Source organism: Uranotaenia lowii, chromosome 2 (genome assembly GCF_029784155.1).
Source record: "Uranotaenia lowii strain MFRU-FL chromosome 2, ASM2978415v1, whole genome shotgun sequence".
Lineage (NCBI taxonomy): Eukaryota > Metazoa > Arthropoda > Insecta > Diptera > Culicidae > Uranotaenia > Uranotaenia lowii.
Window position 1 is genome coordinate 90,074,602 of NC_073692.1, and position 27,133 is coordinate 90,101,734.

General features: G+C 32.0%; 1 protein-coding gene across 2 annotated transcripts in view; it reads right to left on the reverse strand.

The window, feature by feature from the left end:
• LOC129748091 (UDP-glucosyltransferase 2-like) overlaps nt 1–26,157 on the reverse strand; it is a 61,219-nt gene extending 35,062 nt beyond the window's left edge. The window contains exon 1 of one of the 2 annotated variants that reach the window (XM_055742567.1): nt 25,046–26,157. In XM_055742567.1, the coding sequence (XP_055598542.1) occupies nt 25,046–26,114 (1,069 nt within the window). In that variant the 5' untranslated portion in view covers nt 26,115–26,157. Of the gene's footprint in view, nt 1–7,125; nt 8,324–25,045 lie in introns of those variants that run through there. The other variant, XM_055742566.1, reaches the window with a different exon arrangement.
• Nucleotides 26,158–27,133: the final 976 nt, after the last annotated feature.

Below are 27,133 nucleotides of genomic sequence, written 5' to 3' on the forward strand. Positions count from 1 at the left end.
TTAATTCCGGTCTAATGGTAATGGTAATAATATAATATATAAGTGTAGTATGCGCATAAAAAACAAGATGTGGCAGAAAGAAAGCTAACCAAATCTCGTATTTAGGAAAACTTTAAAAATATTTTCAATCCAAGGATGATGAAACTGTGCAATAAATTGAATACCATATACTTTAGAATTAAGCTTCAGGTAATCTTAAAATTTTGTTTTTCTTCAAAAAAAATACACCTTTGCAATAAAATATTAGTTTTTAATTAGAATTATACACTTCAAAATAATTGATTTCAGTCTGGACCAGATTTGTGAGAAAAACTTTTTCCCCTGAAAGATGCACATTGCACAAGATGCAAAAAATTGACGATTTGTAGGCATTATTACTATCCGTCTTAGAAAATAAATCGTCAAATTCAAAGATGCCATTTTTCTTGGGAAAATGAGTTTGGGTTTTTAATATGCATTTTTCACAGTGAAAGATTCAAAAATATTTTTTTTTCAAAAAAACTCAATCATATTATTATAACTCTCTCGTAGACTACATTTGTGTAGGGGTTGTAATTTAAGAGCATAAAATTTTCATACAAAACACCCAAAGTTTCGTTCAATTCTGAGAGGGTCATGTTAGATACTGTGTCGAGTGAGCGCAAAATCCGTATAAAGAAAAACAAAAATGGGAATATGTATTTTAAAAAATCAGTGAATAATGAAATAACTCACAGTCTTCCAAAAAAATTGATCATTTCTTCGAAATTTTAAGTTTTCTCTAATAATGAAACACGGGAAGAAAATCTAACAAAATTTCTTAGAAATAATGCAAATCTAGACAGAAAATTTTAGCTTTGTAAAGTAATCATATAACCTGAATGACCATGATTTGAGGTCTGTTACAAATATTATAACTATTTATCAAAACCTGCGTTTTTAATATCTTCTTTATATTTAACAGATCTGCCAAAATTATGGGCAATATTTTCCAACTATATATGCTTGTTTTAAAAAACTAACAATTGAATTTCAAAACCAAGAATTGACATAAAGAAGTGCCTCCAAATGAGTCAAAATCACCTCCAATGTTCTTAGCACCTCGGAAAAATATGTTACGTTTTGTTACCAATAATTTATATATGAAAGATAAGATAAAAAAAGGAGACCTTATTGTAATCTTTTTGAAGAGATTAACCACCGTAATGTAATTGTATATAGATGGATAAAAGGCTAGATGAAAATGAAAGATGGTGAAAATGAGCGGGTAGAATTTGTTTAGAAGCATTATCATCACATATCAAATTTTTGTTCCTCACGGGCCTACTACTATGACGTGGTAGATACAGATAGATTAACATCTACCACCACACATTAGTAGGCCAAGCGTGGTCCGCCCCACAAGGAAAACTTGTAGTGCGGACAAACAAAAAGATGATATGTGATCGCTCAGATAAGCTAGCTAGTACAGTAGTAGTAGGCCCGTGAGGAACAAAAATTTGATATGTGATGATAATGCTTCTAATCAAATTCTACCCGCTCATTTTCACCATCTTTCATTTTCATCTAACCTTCTATCCATCTACACTGCCGGCCAAAAGTTTGGGATCACCCGCTAAAAAACATGCAAATTTTGATCGTTCATATCTCAGCCGTCTTAGGACATATTGCAAATCTTTTGATCTCATTTGAAAGATAATGAGCAATAGCTATTTCGGAGGTATTTTTCCCGTAAATAATGTTTTAGTTTTGCACCTTAAACTTAACCTAAAGTTAGAACATTTTCAAAAAATCGCACTCAATATTCAAAGTCGATCATTTCGGGATAGGGTGGACCAAATTTCAAAATTTGAGTTGCATTAGAAACCATATTGTATATTTCTCAAAACACAATCAAAAAATTGTGTGCAAAAATTTAAAAATGTACTATTAATTAATAAAATAGACACTTAAGTTATGTATGTTGTATGTTGGTAATCCACCATGGGTGCAAGGATTCACCGCAGTTTTACCAAAGTATGAAACCTCTGCATTCTTTAGATTATCAAATCGGCATATCTCCAATGCATAGTGTGTCATACCCGGCACCATGGCTTCGTGTTATTTGTTGTGGGTGAATGTGTTTTGTGTCGCTGTTTGAGTTTATTCTGGAAGAATGTTTCATTCACCTCCAAAACCAGTTAGAAATTTATAAAATCTACTATTTTATGAATTTTCACAGGAATTCCGGCATCCGTGTATATACCTGGCCAGTTTGCAGATGATTGATCGTTCTGATATAAAGGCAGATAAATTTTATAAATTTTCATTAACACTTTGAAATCTTACCTTGTAATCACACTTCTAGATTACCTTACCTGATACCTTCCTAGAAAACTACCCAAAATTGGTTTCTTATTGCCACTTGATTTGAAAGGAACTTTTTTCCTTTCCCGCGTAAACCACTAATCTCCCATTTATTCACAAATTTCCCCAGAGCTTTACTCTCTTCTTTTTCTGCAAAATCTAGAAGCACGGTTTCTCTTTTTTTATTTCACACTTTCCAACTTTACCTTTCCCAAAATTAAAATTTTCGATGAATTTTATGGGCTTTTACGTCACTAACAATTGCTTCATAAATTGCGAACGGATATTTCCTTTCGATTTTCAAACCATCTTATCTCCACGTTTTCTCATTATTCCACTGCGTCAACTTCGCCAAAAATTTACCCTTTTATGATTACTGAAAACAATGACTTTCTGCATAATGGATAGGATACTTAATTCAATTTCATATTAAGACTGCAGTGATTACTTCACATCTTGAATCACTTTCCATGTCACAAATCATCTTCGAATTGCTCGGGGCTTAGTCATACATTCGCTATCCAGACTTTGTGCCTCAGTATTCAGCATTATCAGTAAATCACCATTCTTTGTTTTTAGTGAAATCGGCTTGTTGCTTTTCCTTACTTGCCCCCACATAAATTCACTTGCATCACACGCAAGCACATTTTTCCGAATCTAAGCCTAAAACTTTTCGTTCAGACCGTGAGTTGGTCGTCCCAAATAGTATCACCAAAAATTGAATTGCTTGAACCATGCATCATTAATAACAAAAAATCAAGACAAAAATAACCTTTAATCAATGAAATTGAAAAAAAGAATAAAATAGACACTTAAGTTATCGTCCAAAAGTTTGGGATCACCTCTAGTATGGTGTATCGGCCAAAAGTTTGGGATCATTCTTTTAAAAACATGTAAATTTATCTTATTCATATCTTTCTCATCTAACATCGTATTGCAGATTTGAAGGGTGCATTTGAAAGCTTAGGAATTGTTGTTTTTTCATAAATTCATTAAAAAATTGTATTTTAAATCCATAACCATAAAAAATACATAGGGTGAGTGCTCCTACTTTGGACCTAGAGCCTACTTTAGTCCTAAAATGCCGAAAACTGAAAATAATTCATTTTGCTGGCATAAAATGAAGATATTTCTATGCACACAATGAACTCTTATTCTTCCTGAACCCTACCATATCGTTTTTTGCCATTAAAAGTCTTTCTGATAAAATTTTCAACGTTTTTAAAAATGTACCTCTTCATCAGTGGTAAATCAGACAGCTCATTTAGTGGGGCAGGTATTGAGAAATTAGAGTGTTTAAGGAAAAATCACGATTTTTATCTTTCCAAGCCAAAGTTTAAAAGGAAATAACTTTCACTGTGAAAAATATGAACCATACTACCCATTTTTCCAAAAATTCATGAAAATCAATGGAAAACTCGGAAAATTTGCAAAGGGTCCAAATATAGGAAACTTTCGACTTTGGTGTTCCATGTTTAGATCACCAATCACCAAATCTTTGTATCAAAACCAACAAATCAACAATATTGCGAATTTTTAATTGAGGCATAATTCAGAACCAATATTGAATATTTCCAACATTTTTGCCAGATTTACGTAAATAAACTATAAGTAAGTAAACACAATCAAGTTGCAGCTATCGTTTTGCTGATAGAGCTGACGGGGAATAAAAGTGTTTGTGATATTCATAACAGAAATTTTAGTTTTATAAATATTAAAAAGTTGTATGCTATTTTATGATAGTAATTGATTTAAGTTTACATTAACAATCAATTTGTTTGTTTATTTTCGAAAAATCAAACTTTTTATAGGAGTTTTAGTTCTAGGTCCAATGAAAGGAACCGGTGCAGTACCAAAATAGGAACAGTAGGTTCAAAGTTGGAAATTTAAATCATCCGTATCTTTGCAGATTTCTCAATAATGGCGAAACCCATGTTGAAAATTTCCATTGAAACTTGCAGATAAGATCATGACATATAAATGAACTTCCAGGAGAATATAAATTTCCCGTCCATTCGTGAGAAAACCTTGATTATTTAAAACCACCGCTTAATCGGTCCAAAGTAGGGCAACTAACCCTAATTATATTTTTTATGGTTATCACTTCAAAATATAATTTTTGTATGAAGTTATGAAAGAACAACAATTCCTAAGCTTTCAAATGCACCCTTCAGATCTGCAATACGATATTGGATGAGAAAGATATGAATGAGATAAATTTGCATGTTTTTGGCCGATACACCATACTGAGAGGTGATCCCAAACTTTTGGACGATAACTTAAGTGTCTATTTTATTAATTAATAGTACATTCTTAAATTTTTGCATAAAATTTTTTGATTGTGTTTTGAGAAGTATACAATAAGGATTCTAATCCAACTCAAATTTTGAAATTTGGTTCACCCTATCGTGAGATGATTTGCTTTAAATATTGTGTGCGATTTTTCGAAAATGTTCTAACTTTAGGTTGAGTTTTAGTGGAAAACTAGAACATTATTTACGGGAAAAATACCTCCGAAATAGCTATTGCTCATTATCTTTCAAATGAGATAAGAAGATTTGCAATATGTTCTAAGACGGCTGAGGTATGAACGATCAAAATTTGCATGTTTTTTAGCGGGTGATCCCAAACTTTTGGCCGGCAGTGTATATACAAATTTTATAATCTTTAGATGTCCCTACAAAAAAGGACATCACTTTTCACCGCTAAGGCCGACAAATTAAAGTAACTTATTGCAGAGCCGTAGGAAGAACCGGCTCATGGGGGGACTTTGATGACAAATTTTTCCCAATAACCTTTTTGCTTAGACAATGCCTACACAAGTGAAAAATTTTATATGTACTTAGTACAAATTATTCAGATTAAAGTTATTTTGCATTAAAAGTTGTTTATTTTTGAAAATAAGTCCAAGGAGAAGCCAATTTTGTTCATGAAGCTTTCAAAAATATGGGTACTTGTGATATAGCTCAGTTAATAAATCAGTTGCCTCCGGAGCTGACATCCGTGAGTTCGAGCCCAAGAGTAAACATCGATCACAGTTGTTTGCGGTTTAAAAAAAAAGGTTTGCGGTTCAAAAAAGGTTTTTTTTACTACTCTTGTAAACTCTATTAAAATTTAAGACTTAGTTAGAACCTATGATTTCGAAAAATCTGCAATATATGTAAATTTTGTAAATAAAATTTCCAGCTGATTTTTAACATAAGGATAAAAAACAAGTTCAAAAATTATCATTTTATATTTAATATTTCATAATTTGAATCCTGTTATAAAAGTTTTCAAAATCAAAATTTAGATTTTTCAAAATACAAATTCTTTGAAATGAATTCAGATCTTATTTTTTATATTTGATTTTCACCAGGTTTGTGTTTCTTATTTGACTTTGATGAATTTAAAATTTTAATTTTGAATCAAGAATCAAAGTTATGAAACTCCGATCTCCTTCAATTTGAATCTCTGATGAAATTTTAACATCGATTTTAAATACAAACCTTGAATTTTAGTTCCAAGTCTGAATTCTGCAAATTCCAAGTCTGAATTTAAATTCCGGATAAGAAATACTATGAATTTGAAAACAAAAAGCGAAATTTATATCAGAACCCTTGACCAGAAATCTTTTATTTGAATTTGAATTTATGGCTTTCAATATGATTTTTTTTCAATTATTTATTCGAAAATGAACTTGAAAAATTTTAATAAAATTGTGAATGACGAAATTCTAGCAGATTTTTAATTCCTGGACTCCTGAAACTTTCTTATTATTCAACTCAGCACATAAATTGAGAATAAAAAATTCAGATCGAAATGTTAATAATGGTTTGAATTTCAAATTTTTTTTTTCATATTCCGAAATTTAGCGTTTTGAATACGGAAAATTCATCACATTTTAGATTAAAATGCAACACTTATGTTGGATCAAGTATCCGGGCTTGGCAAATCTAGGCAATTTTATCCTGAAATGTTGCGAAATAAGGGCATATTGTTTAAAGTTTTTCTTAAAAATTTGTCCAATATGTAGGCAAATTTCGGAATTATTCCTCTAAAATAAAGAGGAAAAACACACGGAATACTGTTTTTAATTTTTTCGAAACACATCAGGCGATTCAGAATCACTAAAAAATTATGCTTCCAAAAAATCGTTTATGTTTTTTTGATAAAATTTGATTAAAAAAATGATTTGGAGACAAGATTCTAAGGACTCAATTGAAATTTTCGTTTGATTTTGCAAAGAGAGTGAAAAAATCTGGTAAAAATCCGTACAATCTGGTAAGCTTAGTCTAACTTTTTTGGGAATCAATATATAGGACTCAATTACTATCAACAAGTGAGAAATTTTTTGAAAAACTGTTGTAGAATTGTGGTCCTGGAATGAGATTTCGAGGTTTTGGAGTCAAGATTGTTACACTATTGTCACTCTTGAATCATTTACGTAGTTCATCAAAATTTGATTAGAAAATTCAAATTTTATGTTTAGTACAAAATTTCACTTGGCATCTTCGGACCTTCATGGGGGGGGGGGTTTAACCCCCAAACCCCCCCCCCCCCCCCGTTCCTACGGCCATGACTTATTGTAAACGTTACAGATTACTTGGACACAGCAAAAAGTAAAGATCTTGCATTCATTCCCACATCTTCAGCTCCGAATTGTTTAGATATCCTTCCAATTTGATAGGTAGTATATCAAGCCCTACTTTTTGTTGAGTTCTCCCTCCAAAAATTCTTCTTTTCCATATTTTATTCTTTTGAGCCTACCAGTAGGCAAATCTCCGTTTTACGAGTACAAATTTCAACAGCACTGCTTACCAAGTAGATCCTGTTGGGGGAGCCACCGATCTATCCGAATGTTGCTGGTTCCATTTAAATCCACTTCGTTATCACACTTCCACAGAATGTCATACTTCAACGATTTGAAAGTGTCCATGAAAATTTTACTATTTTTTGCATTGATTGATCCACTTCTGATAAGGGTTCCCAGGCTGAAGTAAATCACCCCATGCCGCGAATTATCCAGGAAGCGTTGTAGATCAGCTGGCAGGGGCTTCGCAGGTTCGATATGAAGAAACCCTAATTGAACTGCTTGTGGAACAATCGGCCTCACAAATCCCAACGCTGGTTCCACATTTGATAGGAGGAAATCGATTCGATTCATCAGATTCACCGATTTTGACATATTGCTTCCAAAATTTTGTTCAATAATTTTATCATACTTTTCAAATTCACTTGGTATGAAATATTGATCGACGAAAAGGCTCGTTATGACTGCTTCTAATCTTTCGAAGAAATTGAGAGACTTGGAAAATTTATGATTCATTTCGGGATGCGCCACAACATTCTTCACATTTCCAATAACTTCATGAGCTAAAGCTATGGAATCAATCGATGTGATTCCAACCATGGGGATGTTGAACAGTTCCGAAAACGCGAAGAAGGGAGTCATTTGAAAATATTCCACCAACAGCACGTCAAAGTGTTCTTCGTGAGCATTCTCGATCAAGGATTGCACTTCCGGATGAGCAAGCTCGGCTTCAATAAACTTTTTTGTTACCACCAGCAGCTGACTGGCCACCTGAAGCGAATTACACTTATTTTGACGCATCTGTGCGACATCGAAATTATCTTCCACTATTTTGTGGGCATAGTTCCAATTAATTTGAGTCACATTTGGATTGGTCGTCTCGAACGGATCTGTCGTCATCATTAGCACATGGTGACCCCTCTCAAGGAGTCCTTTTACGACGGCGCGAAATACGATCTGGTGACTTTTGGCCGGAGAAGGAAATATCGCCAAAATTCTAGCCCCATCACACACTTCTACAGTCAACATTGAACTCATTAATAGCACCAAACCAATCCATTGACTGAACCCCATTGTACTCCGAGTGGACACAGGCGTATTTTTTTCTACTATTGAGAATTTAAAAAAAAATCTTAATTTTTTCACTTTAAGAACCATTAAATCACATGGACAAATGACCACAAAACGCCACACTTCGCGGCACTATCGGTACGCGACTAAAAGATGCGAATGGCGGGAGATCACGTTTTATATGACGGTTAGTAGTAATTCTCAAGAGGCGACACCATGCAAATGCACAGCCAGCACACACCTCCTCGCGAGTAAGCAAACGGGCGGCAAAAGATCGGCGGTTTGTCTACTACTTAGAAGTGTAAGTAGACTTTTTGGGCTGGGTTACTGGACGGATAGACGGATTTTTTTACCTTTTAACGTGGAGATCCCCAAAAAAAGAGCGGGTGAGTGCTAACCGAACGAAGATGCTTACGATTTTCATTAGACTGAAAAATCATCATCAGGGGAGTAGTGGGTGAATGTGTTGACATTTGGTGTATGCTAATTTGCTTACAGGGCTCAAGTAGTCATGTTTTTGGCCATTTCTCTTGCTTCAAGAATTATTCTTTGAAATGGTTTCTCGATGCAGAACTGAATGGATTTTGAAAAGATTGAAATTTTATCAAGATTGAAATAAACCGTCAAACGGGGCATCATGCAACAGCAGGGCTCGATGCAGTATTGGTATACCACAACACTTATTCAATTTTTATTTCAACGTTATGCAATAAAGTTATTTTTGAATGATAACAAAATGATGATGATATAGTTTCTCACATCGTGAGATAGTTTTATAAAGTTTCTGAATCTCATAGAAAATTTGATTAGATGTACGAATTTTTACAATTTCCGAACCGGAAAAAGCCAGTATGATGGATTGGCTTAACACAAAACGTTCCGGAGGGGGTCAAATGATATTTTTGAACTTCTGAACTGAACGGAATGACAATTTAACTGCTATTAAAATTGTTTTTTTTTCCCAAATTTTTCTTCATGACTATTTTTATTTATAAAATGCACGTATTTTTTTAAAACTTGTAGATGTTGAAAATCGTATGTGCTAAACCTGTTTATACCGCCGTGGACTCATTTGACTGAAACAGCTTCGGCGGTTGATTAATTGAAAAGTACGGTTCTTATACCACTTTTTTACATTTTTAAAGGTCGTAATCTTGAAAATTTGAAAAAAAAAATTTCCATTAGTGCAATCAAGCTTCCTACTTTAGCTTTTTCAGGCAATAAGTGATTTTTTTCGAACATTTTATAGGAGAGATAAGGGCATAATGGCCACCCTCAGAAGGGCTCTAATATAACCATAGAAAACAGCTGAAATTTGTGAGATATTTGCTTCAATGTTTCATGTTCAGAAACAAAAAAGTATATTTCCTAGATGGCCAAAACTTGATAAAGTTGTGAAAAATGTTAAATAATGCAGTTTAAATTTTGTTACCAAATGCTGAAAATCAGTCACTGTAGGGGCATAATGGGCAGTATAAGCACCATATTGATAGGAGCACGATGAGCGTTTTCTGCCGTAGAATTTAGCAGCGATTTTAACTCGATGAAGTCAACTGAATTATAGAGTTACAGTTTGACTTGTTTCATGTGACGATTTGGCCTACTGGTTAGGTGTCGTAGCGGTAATCAGAAGACTCAAGTTCGATTCCTGGTCGAGGTGATTTTTGTTTCGTTCATCGTTCAAATTCAAAGCATCAACAAAGTAATGTATGTTTGTTTGTAGAATACAAACAATTCACACAGGAGGATGCTTCTATCCGTATAATGCAACAATCAAGATAATCGACAATAATGGTATATGAAAAAAATTACCTCGACCAGGAATCGAACTCGAGTCATTTAATTACCTCTCCGACATCTAACCAATAGACTGAATCGTTATTTTCAACTAGTCAAGCTATGTCTCTATTACTCAGTTGACCTCATCGAGTTGAATTCGCTGCTTGATTGTACGGCAATAAATGCTCATCGTATCCCGATCAATGGTGCACTATACGCCTCGAGCCAACAAGTTAATATTAAAACGCGTTTTAAAATTGATCATGGAGGAAAATCAAAAATTTATTGATGGTGAAAATTGAGAAAGAATAGCTCCATCATGTTGCATTGCGTATCTTATATATCAGGATGAATAAGCTATTATGACCGTTAACATAATAGCTTATTTTCCGGTGATCAAAACTAAAATTTTTGTCACTTGAGAACCTTGTTGGTTTTTTTTAAAATATTTCCATAAAAATGATAAGAAGATTTCTTCTTTGCTGAAAAATCAATGCTGTAGGAAATACATAAGTGTTGCTCATAAAAAAAAATACTTGAGAAAATTCGTACTTTTGTGAAAAAGAGGAGTGCTTACTATGCCCCTGGGGCTCGTTATGCCCTTTCCCGAAGCTGGTTTAAAAAAGAAACTTAAACTTTGTTAAACTCTTAATGATTTATGGTGAATACTGTCCGTATACTGCCACGTTACAAGCTTTCCAAAACTATAAATTTAGTAAAAAGAGATTTTTAGCGGAAAAAGTGTTAGGGAACATTTGACCTCCGGCTCACAGTGGTTCAAATCCCCATAAAACTCAGAAAAAAGTCTAATTTTCGATTCAGTTACAACAAATTGCATTATTCATTACTTCAATCTTCAATTAACAAGGAACGGTTGGATGTAATTGGATATTTTCTAACACTTTTTATACACCTTCCATAGACGTACCGAAACGAGAACTTAAACACAAAAATTAAAAATTGGATTTTTTATTCTTAACTCCAAACAATTAAAAAAGGCATTAATATTTTTAGGAATTTATAAATGGCTTCACCGAAGTGATATTTTATAACCTATTTCACAGTTTTGAGATGAAAAACATCCTCAATAAAGTTTCCCTTAGTTGAGAACCCAAAATTTTATGATAAAAAATCTTTTTACTCTGTTTATTTCTCAGAAGCAAAAATAAAGCATGCGCTATCGATTGCCGTGGTAAATTATAAACTGTTAGATAGGTGGAAATATCGTAAAATTAGTTGCTAGTTTTTGTTATATTTTGAATACGCTAGCATTGAGATTAACGATAAAATTTAATTTCTGATTTTTGTCAACGTTCCGCATTCAAACTTTATCTGAAATCTTATTTTATAATTTTGGTAATTTTTTTTATTTTAAACCACAGTGCGGCGGTATAAATAGGTAGCCACTTTTTTTTGCTTCATAACTTCTTTATTATAAACGATTAAAAGAAAAAAAATGAAAAGGTGTTCTACATTTTTAAGGTACCATTAGGCTTTTTTTATTTTTTAAATACATTAGTTGTTCAAGTTCTGACTGTTTTCAAAAAGATTTATTTTTATTTTGATAAACTGTGGGGAAACGTTGGCCACCAAGTTTAAATTGACTAAATAACGTGCAAAGTTTATTAGTTGACCCAAAACTGAAATTTCATAATTCATTTAGTTATTTGAAAGCAATTTCAGATGAGGAAATGAAAAAGAGAGTTGTGTATGATCGAAAAGTTCCTAATTCCTGGCTCGCGAACGTTTCGGAAAAATTCCTTACATAGGAATAATGTTCGTCTCTATCGCATTGAAAAAAAAAATGCACAAAATATTTTTCACAACTCTTTATTTGGCATAAGAAACCTTTGCAGGTAGGAAAAACGTATTTAATGTTCTGAATGTGTATAAAAACACCAAAATATAGGTGCCCAATTAAATGATTTGCAAGTTGGTTGCGATTGTGTGACTTATTAGTGTTTCATAAAAAAAATTCTTTCTACGTGAAAGAACATGACAAAACTAAGATCATAAACGGATGAGCATAATTTTTGTTATGTACTTAAAGCACCCCATGGATGCAATTTTTCGGGTGCTTGTTTAATTATGGAAGTACATTTTTCTAGACTAGTTAATTAAAGAACCATATGATACGTACATAAGTCAACAACATATAGAAAAATATGCTTACGCAAAGCGACGACGAAACATTCACAAAAAATTTCGCTTTGGAGGACTGAATTAAAAAGTTTTATAACACAATTTGTTTTTTTTTTAATTTGCCAAAAACGTGAATAAATCCGTGAAAAATCCAAGGTTTTTTCAGCAAAGTCCAGGCAACCGGGCCGGGCCGTACTGTGCTCAAATTTTGATGTTAATATCCGGGCAATCAGCAATTTTTTAAAAAGAAATATTTTTCCAACTTTAGTTATCCATTTGAAATGCATTGAATGATTTGACAGAATATTATATTGTATATTTTTTAAAACCATTAGAAAATGGTGGTATTTTTGAAGACTAATTAAAACATTTCGGGCTTAATGACTAAGGGTGGATATGAGTAGTCAAACATGCTAAGCTTAGAAACTTAATGGAAATTGAAATATATTTGCTCTGAATAAAGCAACTTATTAATCTAAAATGTAGGAGATTGTCATCAACATTTTTATAAATCATTCTTCTGAGTGATTCTACGAAGTATGTGAATATGGCCATAATAAATAGATGTCTTACTAAACTACAAATTTTAATTGATGATGTAAATAAAACATTCACTAAATCCTTAAATGTTTGACGTTCCAATGCTCAAATAGTATAAAACAAACGTTTTTTTATAATTTTACTAGCTGATCCGGTGTGCTTTGCAACATTTTTTAAAATAAGTGAAATTAACACACCCACTGTACCTTAAATTAAAATTTTAAAATTGTTCTTTAAAATGGAAGCTGTAATTTTTTTAAGTTGTAAAAACTTTTTCTAAAGTATAAGTTTATTATTTATTGTTTTAATCCTCAAATTAGTACTCTGCCTTTTTTTTTTTTGATTCAACAGTACTAAAGTTATACAAAAATGTATGTTTCACGTGTATAGAATTCCCGTTCTCCTCGGTCAAATATATGTCAGGTTTCAAATAAACATAGAAATAATGTTTTTAAATACATAGCATCACATGCATAATTTTGGATTATTTGCTTCATTAGTTTTCAAGTTGTGCGAAAAAATATATTAAAAAGCCTTTCTTTTTCTCTCAACTCCCCTCTCAAAGAAGGATTAAATTTCTGGTATGAATTTAAGAGATAGTGTATGAGAGCCATTTTTTCCTTTCTACCTCCCCTCTGTATGGATGGAAGGGTCTCAAATCATAATAGAAATATTTCTCGTACCCTACCCTCTCATGAAAAACATTCTTTCTTTTGCTTGATAAGGTATAGTTATCTTAATAAAAAAAAGATTGGAGCCTTTCTCCTCTTTTCTTCACAGCAAAAAATTTCTAAAAGTACACGGAATCTAAAACATGAATGATCTATTTTTTCTTGAGTGTAATTACAAAAAGATGTAATTTTAAACTTCTTTCGATGTAATATTAGTCTATTTTCCAAAATTGAATAGAAATAAACTGTTTTGATTTAATTTTACACTGCATCATGTAAAAATCAACCAGTCAACGAAATTTATATCACAAACAGTGTAAAATTATATCTGTTTGATTTAAAATTGAATGCAAATATTTAAATTGTGCCTTTTTATATTTCAAGTTAGTTTGCGCGTCGGGCACAAAGTAAACAAGTCGGAAAATTATTCGGAAACGAGTCATTCAAAGGCGTAGCTACAGGAGCACTTTAAGAGTCTTTAAAGTAGTAAGTTTATGAGACGTGAAATAAAGAATATGGTTGAAACTGATAGGTTTTCTCTCCATTACAGCAAGGTAAGATTTTTCGCAGCGGCTGATATCCGGCCAGTGATTATCCGGAGAAACTTTTGTCAGAACAATTCGAGTGTGCAGGATGCTGTCCGAAAAATTATGATTTCCGGAACCATTCGAGAATGCTGATCATGCTGATTCGAAAAACATCCCCGTGCTGGGAATCATCGGATGCAACAACAATATCAGCCTGACGCTTTCCGAATGGTTTTCATGTTCAGTTTTGTAAATAAATGTGAATTAAAAATGATACATGCGGCGTATTTATTCAAGACAAAAGCAAAAACCTTAATATTTAGAAAAAATATCAATATTTACGATAATAAATTTTAAAATTTACATCCCTGTGTATTTTAACACGACGGCTTTTGTGATCCAATCTCGTGCATTGATTTCGATCTAAATTTACACGCCTCAAAAATTACATCCTTGAAAAAAATACACCGTGATAGAATTTTACATCAAAATCGATGTTCCGTTTTCGTGCATCGTTTTCGATCTAAATTTACACGAATTTTTCTTGCTGTGTTAACTTCCCACTATAAGGAACGAGGGGTCTCAAACAATAACTCTCCCATGCCAAATTTATTACAAATAAGTAATTGAAATTATCATACAAATATTTCTCCTACTCAAATACCCTCCCATTGCCAATTTTGCTTCCATTTGCTAGACAGCTCTCGAGTTATGTAAAAAAAATGTATGAGAGCCTCTCTCCATCTTTCCATTTCCCCTATGTAAGGGGGAGGGGGGTTAACAATATATGTGAAATCAAAGTTATAAAAGAGGCGTATTCGTTCATGGACTACATAAAAACCTGAATATAACGATGATAAATCTTTAATTAACATCCCTTTGTATTTTTACACGACGGCTTTCGTCATCCAATTTTGTGCATTGTTTTCGATCTAATTTTACACGCCTCAAAAATTAAATTCTTATAAAAAATAAATCGTGGTGAAATAAATAAGCGTGATAAAGTTTTGATAAATTGGCATTCAACTCTAAAACGAGAAAGCGAATTTCGAATGGAGCATTTTTAAATTTTTTAAAATGTGTTTTGAGAAATAAAAGATAATTCATTCTTTAAACTTGTTAATAAAACAAAACAAAAAATGTTGGTAATGAAAATTGAAACATTTTTTCCCTTTTTTTCGATCCCCTTTTTTATGAAATTTGATAAAAATAACTTAATCAATTCTAATCCAGATTTAACAAATTCTACTGCTTCCAATGGATGTCTTGGAGAAGGTTCTAGATATTTGTTTACCTACATTGATTTCGAAATATCTACATGATTAAAGTTTATTAAAAAAAGGGATCGCCGCTGACTATTTTGTTTTTTGATCGATAAAAATTTGGCTCACTCAGTTAGAGCAATTCATGATTTGGTAATCAATAGAAGGATGGAGATAAGAAGAATTTCCAAAATTTTGAAAATGAGCAAATAAGACCGGAAGAAAGAAGAGAGCGATATTTGTTCCAGCCTTATATTTTATTCAATTTTTGTTTTCATTCATTCACAGTAAGATGGTTATGACAGCTCCACTCGAGGTATCGGAATATCAACTGGAATGTGGTTTCAACTAAACAAACATTGGTTGGGCAGTTGTCACGACCAAATAAAACACAAATCTAAACCTTATTCTCGGCTCATGATTTTTTTTAGCTCATTTATTTCCTACTTTTCTAAGTTTCCGTAGACGATGATCTTTAATTTAATGATCTTGAACTGATCAAGGTTCCAAAGCATTGCATATCGTTATGTTTGCAATTTCCTAATTTTATATGTTTTCAAAACTGGTTCTGTAAATGAGCAGGTCAGTATCAGGTAAAAAAAAAAGTTTTTGCTAACATGCGAACTGACCTACTCATTAAAAGATTTAGAAGTCAAGAAAAAAAATCCAACTGTCGAGTGCGAAACAAAAATGCCGGTAAATAATGGCCCATCAAACTGTTCGAATCTTGATTGATTCCTTCAAATACATACTGAGCTGAGTGTTTCAGTGAAGCAGACATCAATGAGGATTTTGTAGATGACAAAAAAAATCAAAACATTGCTTGTGAAGAACACATTAGAAAATGAATATTAATTTTTGGCGAAAATTTTTAAATAAAAATAAACTCACCATTACAGTTTCCACTTTGTGTTGGTTATGCAAAACAAGATGGAACTGTAGAAAGAATCTAGGAAGTAAAAACAACCCAGATTTAAGGTTTTAGATTTAAAGGAATATTGAAACTTGGAATTCTGAATCCAAGGTATTTTGAATGATCGATAAAAAAAACATAAATAAATCGTCAAAATTGAGTTTCCTTATCCACACTTGGCTTTAAAGACTCAAAGGGTATCTTAAACATAAAACAACTGAACATTCGACCTCAACACGTGTAAGAGAGCAATTCTTCCGAGACCTCTCGAAAGGCTTTTAAACGGGCTCTTGATAAATTTTGGCCTAGTCTCGTTGATGGTCTTTAAATATGAAACAACAGCAACATTTTCAACCTTCAGGTGATTTAAACATGGATCTTAGCTTTTTCTAAATTTCAATTTAAAACTTTACAAAGACCACAAATTTTTTATTTAAAAAATATTTTTCAGAAAGCAAAGTTTATTCAATGCGGCTTTGGCCGGAAAATTACTCTTAAAAAATTCTTCCTCCAACAATGTGCACTGAAGACGCACATTCCTGAAAAAAAAAACCCTCTCGATTACTAATCGATCCGAACGGAATTGAAATCAAAACACTTGAAAAACCATTGATGCAGCCAACAGCAGCCATGCTTCAACTTACTACCTAAATCTCTTCCCCACATACATCTAGCTACTCGTAAAGTCTATTTACGATGACCGGAGTCTATTCCACCTCGCAAGAGGTGATAAGTGTTGAATAAATTCGAAACTTGGACGTAAGGCAGTCAAGGTCCCCGATTGTGGGGAGTGCAAATGGATGAATGAATGAATGTGTGGTTGTAGGGTGCCGGAATCTGTTGATGACAGTTTAAGGAGTCGTTCATTTTAAAAACCATCTCACAAAAAATGGGTTCCACCACCCTAAACGAAGGAAAACTAATCAATCTATTGCGGTGAGATGGCAAATGAAATGGCACAACATTCAGGTGTAGTCGCGAAGAAGAGGCCCTGGAGGGGTATTGATGCTTTTGCTCCCATCATACCACCCAAAGAGTGCTTCGGCGATTTCAATGTCAAATTTCTAGCAACGAACCCGACCACGGATTCGGAAAAGGTTGGATTTATGCTTGAGGGAGGATGGTAATCATTTGGGCGGGTTTCCAAAAATATGAATAAACGAAGCAAACATTAACGGTTTCTGCAATATTTGGATAAGGTTTTTGATGGCCGTGGGTTTTTCGATGCGGTATAAAAAGTTACTTTTTCTTTGAACTTGAACTATGAGATATGTCAGTAAACTGAGGGCTTAATGTGAAAACCCATGTTTGTTCATCGAACGAAAATTCCCATCTTATGTTTATATTCTTAATTATAAAAAAATAACTAGAATATGGAAGTTTTAATGGTCTTTATAATTTTTTGCTGAAGATTCCCTACATAGTAATACTTATTTGCCTAATGGGATAGATTACTATTTTAATCTTGTGCATTAATCAATGAGAAAGAATAATAAGGCATACAATTAGGCCGAAGTAGATTCTCACTGGTTCAACTTCTAAACTTCTTTTGACCCCTCGATAAAGTTCTAAAGAGGACAGAACAACTACTTCCAGTCACTCAAGACATAATAAAAAAAAATTCAATGTCTAGGTCAGTTAGCTTGTTAGACTAAACTTCTTTAGCGCCGTCCGACAAGTCAGTATCTTGATCAAATCTTTGAACATATAAACGAATGTGTGTATCGATGGACACGACTTTGCAAAAAAAAGATCGACGCCAGAGGTGGCAAGTCAAAATCAATTAACTGAAAATAATAAGAAGAAATCGTTTAAATCGTCGGTCTAAGAAGATAAATAATAATTGAAAACATTAAGTTGAGATCATAATGAATCATGTTGAATATTTTTTAGCTAAAGTGCATTCTATGTATCTAAAGCTAAAATCAGTCTATTTGGCCCTGTTCCAAAAATGTCATCATGATTAATTTTTAAATCGTCGAAAAAGTCATTGTGCATTAAAAAATTCGGCCATCAAAGCTCTTGTAAAACTTTTAAATATAAAACATTAATTACCCATATTATGAGCATCTTTTCCACTGCCAGGTAAGATTTGAAGTAAAATATATATGAAACAGTATCTAAAAATAAATGCGCCCTTTCAAATCCTTTGAATAAAAAAAATTTAAATTTTTGTGAAGTTTTTTTTATAGGAAAAAAATCGGAGAACATTTTTTTAAAAAAATAATTGTAAACTTAACATAATAGCATAAAGAAAGTAAGTAATTGAAAATAGCCCTGAAAAAATATTTTTGGAAACTTGGCAATGAGGCTCCATCAACATGGCGTCATTTTGTGCCTTTTGATTTTGCAACCAGCAAAGCGTTAATCATTTCAATGATTAATAGCTTTATAATGGTTTAAAAAAATGGCTGTTCAGTTTAATAACGGTTTTATGAGAGCCGAATAAATAGCTTCTCTCGCAAGAAAACTAATAACGCGCGTAGAATGAGTTCCTCATTGCTGAATTATTAATCATAAGTACAGTGAATGACGACAGACTTTTTAAATGAAATAAATGAGGGATTGGTTGTCCGGTCCGGTGGAATGTAACCATGGGTTGAAGTGGAATTTTGTCTTCTGACGAAATCTTTAATTCCAAAATGATGGCTTTCGCTGAACTTTAAAATGCTGTAAATTAAACTGAACATTTAAATGCCGTTGATCACTGAAAATCTCATGAAATCCTCAAAATATGGGTATAACGTGAAAGGGCAAAATAAGAAGAAATTGAATTTATCTTTCTGACGCTTTCATGAAATCTAGCATGGCGGCTTCCGCTGAACTTTAAAATGCTGTAAAGTGAATAGTTTTAACTAACGTTGAAAGTTTATATTGGGTTAACAGTTGTTGCTTTAAAACTCTTTGCTGCATTTAAGTGTTTATTGAATTTTCTTAACGTCAAAAATAGGCCCAAGACATTTCATTTTACGGCTCTATATGACGTTCACGAATTGAAATTAACCAATTGACACACATAATCTCTAACTCGTGTTTAAAATGGTGTTTCACTAAAAAGTGTAACTAAACCAGTTCAAAATTTGAAAACAACCATTTGAACTTCAAAATTCATTCATAGAACACTAATTTTACACATCACAAGTTGGTAGACATGTGAAAGGCAAAGAACTTTTACGATAGCGTCAACAGATTTAGCTTAATAAAAAAAATCCTAGTATCGATGACTTTATAACTAATCACTTTGATTTTAAAAAAGGATTTATGTCATTCCAAATTTTATGTTGATAAGAAATATTCCTCAAGAATCCAATTTCAGCCTCTAATGTATTTCGTGTTTCTCATTCTTTTGAATCCAAAACTCCATATCGAAATTTTTTTTGACAAATAACTCAAGGCTTCTAATTTCTCATTTTTCCTAGGTGCAAAGAATATAAGAGATGATTTGAAATAATTTGGGTGCCCTAAATCCAAATATGTAATTAGGTTTTTCTTTAGAGTTTTGTTTTTTAAATCACATTTGAAAATTGGTGAAAATCATTTAAGAATTTCTTTATTGACTTTTTTGACAAAACTTTAAAACATAACAAAAATTACTCAACTACTCAATTTAAATTAAATTTAATTTCAGATATTTTAAGCGAAAAACAAATGCAGGTTTAAACTAAGGCCGGAACAAATTTCAAATCCTTCTTTTGTCACTCGGAGTTGGAACATCGCGACGAGGGGGACAATAAAAAATAAAGCGAAAAATAAATAAATTGGAATCAATTGCATGGAAGCTTGTATGCAACAAAATTGCATATTATATCGTTGCACAAAACTTATAAATCAAGTAATTTTTTATCGAATAATTCAATCAAATCAAGAAAACAAAAGGTTAAATAACTTCAATCTACTTCAATTTGTTTTTTGGTCGTTTAATCCTTCGGATATTGGAATTTTATATCGAAATTTACATAAATTACTTCAAACTTTATTTATTTCCCCCTTTGGGTTTTTTGAAATTTCGAAGGGGGGACGAAAGAAGAAATTGATATTTGTTCCAGCCTAATTGGTAAAATTAAATAATATCTTTTCTATTTAAAATTTCTTCACTTGAGTCGGATATGCTTGTAATGAATCATTCCAAGTTTATAAAAACTGTAGAATTAAGCTTGTTTAAACCATGCATCATCATTATTATTCCTAAATAAATAAAAAAAAACAAATAAGAAATCAGTTTTTTTGAATTTCATGAAGATTTGTTAGAGCATCTGTTATAAATGATTGATTTCACTTATGACTGATTAATCTTTAAACTTATAAACTCTATATCATCAATACAAGAATCGTATCTTTTTTCATGCCTATTTTGTTTAAACATTCAAATAAAGTAACCGAATTTAATTTTTTTTTTCCATTTTTACATGAATTTACCGATTTTTACTGTCCAACATTTTTAATTTCTTTTACATTAATTTCGATTAGTTTTTCATTGTTTTTTAATTCAGATTTTTTTTTGTTCTGAAAACATAATAAGCCTAATAATCAAAATTCTTAAAATGAAAAACAAAGATTCCACCATCAGTTCTTTCTAGAACCCAGTTTTTCATTTGACGGCTTTAAAATATTCAGAGCTTGAAATACTATAACTATAAAACTTGTGCTTGAAAATTTATAAAGGTTTTACTTATTTTTTTTTCCTTTGAATAATCTTTTTTTAACCCTTAATGAATTTTTAATTAATCGAAAGAATCGAAATTATTGTAAGTAGCAACATTAAAGCTAAATTTATATGCACAACATTTATAACATGAGTTTTTGCTTTAAGGGGGGGGGTAGGGTCTAACATTTTCAAAAAATCGATTTTTTTATTTTTTTATTTTCTTATTGTAAAACATTTCAAGAATGTTGTGTTAAATTTTCAAGTCAATTGAAGCAAAACTGTAGAAGTTATAGGCCTTTATCTCCTTCTATTTAATACTGCAAGAAAGCAAGAGCAGAAACTTCAAACGCGTTTTTCTCGAAAGCACATTTTTAAAGTCCGTGGACATCGTCATTTGAAAACTACTTATCCGATTCTTTTCAAATTTGGAACATATTTTCTACATATAAAATACCAGACCCCAACGTTTTTCTTTTTTGATTTTTTTTTATTTTGGGGAGATTTTACAGGTGAAAAATGGCGGATTTTTAAGTGAAAAATCGTAGTTTTTACTTCAAACAGCCACAAAAATTTCATGAAAATATTTTTAAGTTAAATAAAAACGTTGGGGTGCAGAAAAACATCTATTAAAAATATTTTGCTTTGATTTTTTGACTTCAGATGATTCTGTGCTGAGATACAGTGTCCACCGCAAATCCTGTTTTCTAAAAGGCATCCTCGAAAGTGCTCCGTCACCGGCTCATTTTTCAATATTTTTCTACCAAAAAATTACTAAATGTTCTTTTAACAGTGCTTTGTATAATGCAAAAAATTTGAATACATTTGTTTGAACGATAGCTCCAGAAAAAAATCGTGAAAATGGTGTTTTTTTATACCCGTTAGACCCTACCCCCCCCCTTAAATATTTACAACAAAACTTCAAATTTATTTTTTTTATTTTTATAAGTTTTTTATTGATCATTCAAGAAATGATGAAATGATGAACTGAACATGTTGTTTTATAAATACATATGTAGGTATATGAAGTAATTGTTGTGAACTTCAGAAATGATTCAGTCTTTTAGGTTGATAACTGGACGAAATAAAAAATGTTATCTCTGATTTTGATCACTGGCACTCTTGAAGTAAAATTGATATTCTTCATTTTATCAAAATTAATTTAATCATCAAAGTAGGTATGTGTTTCGAATAAATTCCCTCATGTTCAAAATGGATTTTTTTTTCCTTTTCAAGATTTCACAATTCCAAAAGTGATTCAATATTTCTTCAAATTTAAAATTTTACAGCGCAATTTTTCAATCAAGCCTCCAATTGAAAATGACAAAAAGGAATGTTAATCTCGACGATTAATATACAACAATTATTATAGTTTCACTGAACAATTTTAAATCATGATTATTTTCCTCCCTTATCTGAAATTTATTTTATAATTCGGATTTAGTTACTTTTGAAATTTGGCTGAAATTGTTGTAGTTTATTTCTATTATTCTTATGTCCGACGCTTTAAAATCTGGTTTTCGCAATCGTTTTCTGTGTTTTCTGAAATTTGGATGTTAGATTTGTAAACTTGATTGCTTAGTATTTATTTTTAAGCAAATGTCTAGTTATCAATAAAGTACATCATTTCAAATAATGTATTGTTGACTTTCAGGAAAGAGTATTGAAACTCCCCCCCCCCCCCCATGAGCAGGTCCTTCGCAAGGGCCTGGACCCAACGATGCAGGCATAAATATCTTTTTCTTAATTAGGCTGGAACAAATTTCAAATCACTCGGTGTTGGAACATCGTGAGGGGGAGATAATAAAAAAATAATGCCAAAAACAAATTAATTTGAATTAATTGCAAGAAAGATTGTATGCAACTAAATTGCATACTATATCATTGCACAAAACCTATAAATTAATTATGTATTTTTTAAATCGAAAAATTCAATATAACCAAGAAAACAAAAGGTGATAATACTCCAATCTTTCACAATCTGTTTTTTTTCTCTTTTAATCTTTCGAATATTCGATTTTTTTTTTCAAAATTTGACAAAAGAAGAAATTGATATTTGTTCTGGCCTTATTGATTTACATTGAATGCCGTCTCAAGACATAAGCGTATCTCAATTTTCAATGTTGAAAAATGTTGAAAAGAGATTGTAACCTTCTTTTGCTAGATTAAGGTTGCCAGATTGTCCAGTTTTATCCAGGTTTGCCCAAATATTTAATATTAAATTCAGGAACAATCCGGCCCAGCCTGGATTTCCGGATTTAATTGGAAAAATGCACGGATTTACCAGGATTTTTTCACTTCATTTGACAAATAAAAAAAAAACGAACGTCTCCAAAACGAAATTTTTTGAGCTTGTTTTATAAAAACAATCATGATGGGTTTTTTTTGGAAGCGTTAAATACGATTCAAAATAAGTCGATGAGTTTTGATGAAAAATATATTTTCTTGAAATTATGTTTCTTGATTCTGGGTAATTTCTGGGTTTCGACAAAATTTGCCCGGATATTGCCCGGATTTATGGTCGTCGACTCGTCACAATTAGAATCAAATACCCGGTTTTTGCCTGGTTTTCATAAAAAAAGCCCGGTTTGTCCGACCCAAGTACGTGCTGGAAAAATTTTGGAAACCTTATGCAAGGTAGATAAAAATTTCTTAGTTTCAGTCAGTATTGTAAAACATATCGAACTTTTCATTTAAATGCCTTAAAAATTTAACTAACAATTTTAAAACACAATTAATACATTTAAAGCTTGTATCTATGCTTAACACTGTTTAAAATTTTATACTTTTGAAAATAGTATTCCCTCATACATCATGCAGTTGATGGTAAATACAAAAATGATTTGATGTTAAGCTCATTCAAGCGGAACAAATTTCATAACCTTCTTTTGTCACTCGGAGTTGAAACATCGCGAGGAGGGGGAGGGGGGCAATTAAAAAATAATGCGAAAAACAAATAAATTTTAATAAATTGCACGAAAGCTTGTATGCAACAAAGTAGCATTGAATATCATTGCACATAACCTTAAAAAAGGAATTTTTTATCGAAAAATTCATAAAATCAAGAATACAAAGGGGGAAATAACTTCCATCTTTGTTTTTTTTGTTTTGTAATCTTTTTGATTCTTGATTTTTTTTTTCAAAAACTTACATTAAATACTTCAAACTTTATTCATATCCCCCTTCGTGTTTTTGAAAATTTCGAAGGGAGGGGGGGGGTGACAAAAGAAGAAATTTATATTTATTCCAGCCTTACTTAAAAAATATATATTAAACTAATAAGTGTAGGAAAATATGAATTTAAAACAAACTTTATCAGTACATAAATTCATTTATTCCAGCCTTACTTTTAAAAAATATATTAAATTAATAACTGTAGGAAAATATGAATTTAAAAACAAATTTTATCAGTAAATAAAACAATTGAAAAATACTGCAGGTTATTTATGAAATCTGGTATTCTGTATAGATAATTGCCCATTTGAGTGTAATTTCTTTGACGAAGATGTTGCTCCTGTCCATAGTTTGCATAACGGAAGTTGTTTCGTAACTCTTTGAAAGTAAAGATTTGTTAGTGTTTTTCTCAATTTACACTTGGTTTTTGCGCAAACAAAATTCATTTTTAGAGCAATGTTTTTGGCATTTTTTTTTATTAAACTATCTAAGGCTTTATCAACATACAACAATCATCTTCCTTGCTGAATCTGATCTATTGTACCAATATGATCGTGTTATTTTTTAGTTATTTAGCTAATTTTATTGGGTATGGGAATTCTCGGAATTTTTCAATCGAATCCAAGGATGGACAATCGAGTGAGAGGCCATTCGGGGACAAAAATCTAAAATGGAAATCAGTCAAAAGAATCTAATTTTTCCTTAGACTTCAAATTTGACATTTTGAGTATAGAAGTGATTAGATTCTTTCAAAATAAATGAAAACTTAACAAATTTTGGAATAATATAATTTTATATTCGAAAATTTTGGCAGAAGTGAATAATTTCGAAGATCATTTGGAATAAAACATTAAAAAATACGTTGTGTTAGCCTTAAAATAATCTTGCAACACTAAATCAAATTAACAAGAGCACGGCAGTTCTCTACGACCATTTCAATCGAAGACAGAATCTAGAATTGAGACCAGTAATGAAAGTTACAGTTCATTGATTCATTAAGATATTTTCTTCTATCACGATTTATTTGTACTTAGGATACTTGTGAATTAGGTTTAAGTAAAAAATAAATGAAAACTTTTTTGTATTAGCATTGAATGTTCAATCAAATATGTTTTCCTACTCAAAATTTTTCTCAAACATTCGTTAGATTTCAAACCACTCAAAATTCATGAATGGTTGGAATAAAATGTTTCCCTCAATTACTTACCCAACAGGTCTTGTTGTGGCAGCCATCGTTGAAGTCGCACATTTGAAGTGCCATTGAGATCAATTTGCGCATCGCATTTCCATAGCACATCGTACTGCAGGGTTTTGAAGACGTCCACGAATATTTTCAGATTTTTTTCGTTCAGTGCCGTCGTTCTGATGAGTGTCCCCAGGCTAAAGTATATCACACCTCGGGTTGAGCGATCCAGATAATTTTTTAGGTCACGGGGTAACTGTTTTGGTGGCTTAACGTGGAGAAATCCCAGTGGAATTGTTTGAGGAACTAGAGGTCTTTTAAATCCCAAGACAGGTTCCACATTGGTGAGTAGTAGTTCGATTCGATTGATAAGGTCACTTGATCTACTCACGTTTCCACCAAAATGATACTCTATGATGCGATCGTACTCCTCTAATTGTTCCGGAATAAGATGGTAGTTGATGAATATTCTCGCTATTAAGGATTCAACTCTTTGTAAAAAAGTGAGGTTCGATGAGAACTTGTGATTCATCTCCGGGTGGCAGGCTGCATTCACGACATTTCCCATTAAGTTGTGCACATAGGATATGGCATCAATAGTCGTTATCCCGATCAATGGTGCGTTGTACAACTCAGCAAACGCATAGAACGGGGTGAAGTGAAAGTATTCGGCAAGCACTACGTCGAAATGTTCTCTGGGATCCCGAATCATAGCTTGTACTTCCGGGTGACTCAGTTCCGCTTCTACAAAAACTTTCGCAGCCAACAATATCTGCCTGGCCACCTTCAGAGCATTCCACTGTTCTTGAGTTGCTTTTGCAACTGTTGCGTACTCTTCGATTGCTTCGTATGCGTAACTCCAATCAATTTGAGTAACATTTTCATTGATTGTGTCCAAAGGGTCCGGAGTCATGATTGTCAGTTGGTGTCCTCTTTCCAACAAACCTTCCACTAATGCACGAAAAACTATCTGATGGCTCTTGGCAGGTGAAGGAAAAATGGCTAGAATTCTGGCACTTTCCACCTTTGAACACACAATTAACAACACAATTACGCAACTCAGAGCCATTACCTGCTTAAGTTTAAAAAGCATTTTCCTCAGCTCTCGAAAGAATTGTACACACAACAACTTAGAGCTAGGTACTTACAGTGACTAAATCGAGTTGAAGTGCAGCAATGTACTTTATATTAACTTATCCAACCGAATCCTATCGCCCCGGTGATGGACCAATTTGGCCCTTCAAAGCAAACCATTGAATTGATTGATTGATAGAGATGCGATACACTGTTCAACAAGTAACTTCGTTTCATTGAAAAAATATCTTAATCCAAAGAATTTTTTTATCGGTCGATCGAAAATTAGATTCTTCAAGCCGAATGAAGTAAAGTGCATAAAAACTAAAGAAGTAATTTTGAAAAAAATATTTAATCAAAATCTGTGGTCATCTGCGTTTGTCTCGAGCAACCTGAATTTATTTTTGACATACTTTAAAAATCGGCTTCTGATTGATTCACAGCTCGATCTAAATAACAAAAATCTTTTTATTTTGTTTAAAAACAATTATAAGCTTAAAGTTAATTTTTTTCAAAAGTATAAATGTGTCAGGTAAAGTAACATGACCAAATATATGTTCAAAAACAATACTGAGTAGAAAAGAAGACACTGCCTTTAAGCTTATCTTTCGTCATATATAAAAAAAATCATTTTAAAAATTGAAAAAATATTGTAATACAATTTTGCAATTTAGAGACGAACCAGCCAAAGGCTGAAAGTCTCTTAAAATAAAGAAAAAAAAATTTGCAATTTTATGTTAAAATAATAATTGATTAATGGAGGTTGCTTGGAAACTACGCATTATATAACGACGTTTTTTTTAATAACCACTTATTCCATAACAATCGATTTTGATTTGCAACGTTTCTCCACATGCCTTTACCAAGTTTTCAAAAATAAATACTAAGAGAGTTCAAAAATCAATGGTCGATTCCATTGAATCTTCAAAAGTTTTCCTAAGAATAGGTATATGACAAGGATGAAAAAAACCAAAAAAAAAAAAAAAAACAATAATAACAACAATGACAAAAATGACAAAAATGACAAAAATGACAAAA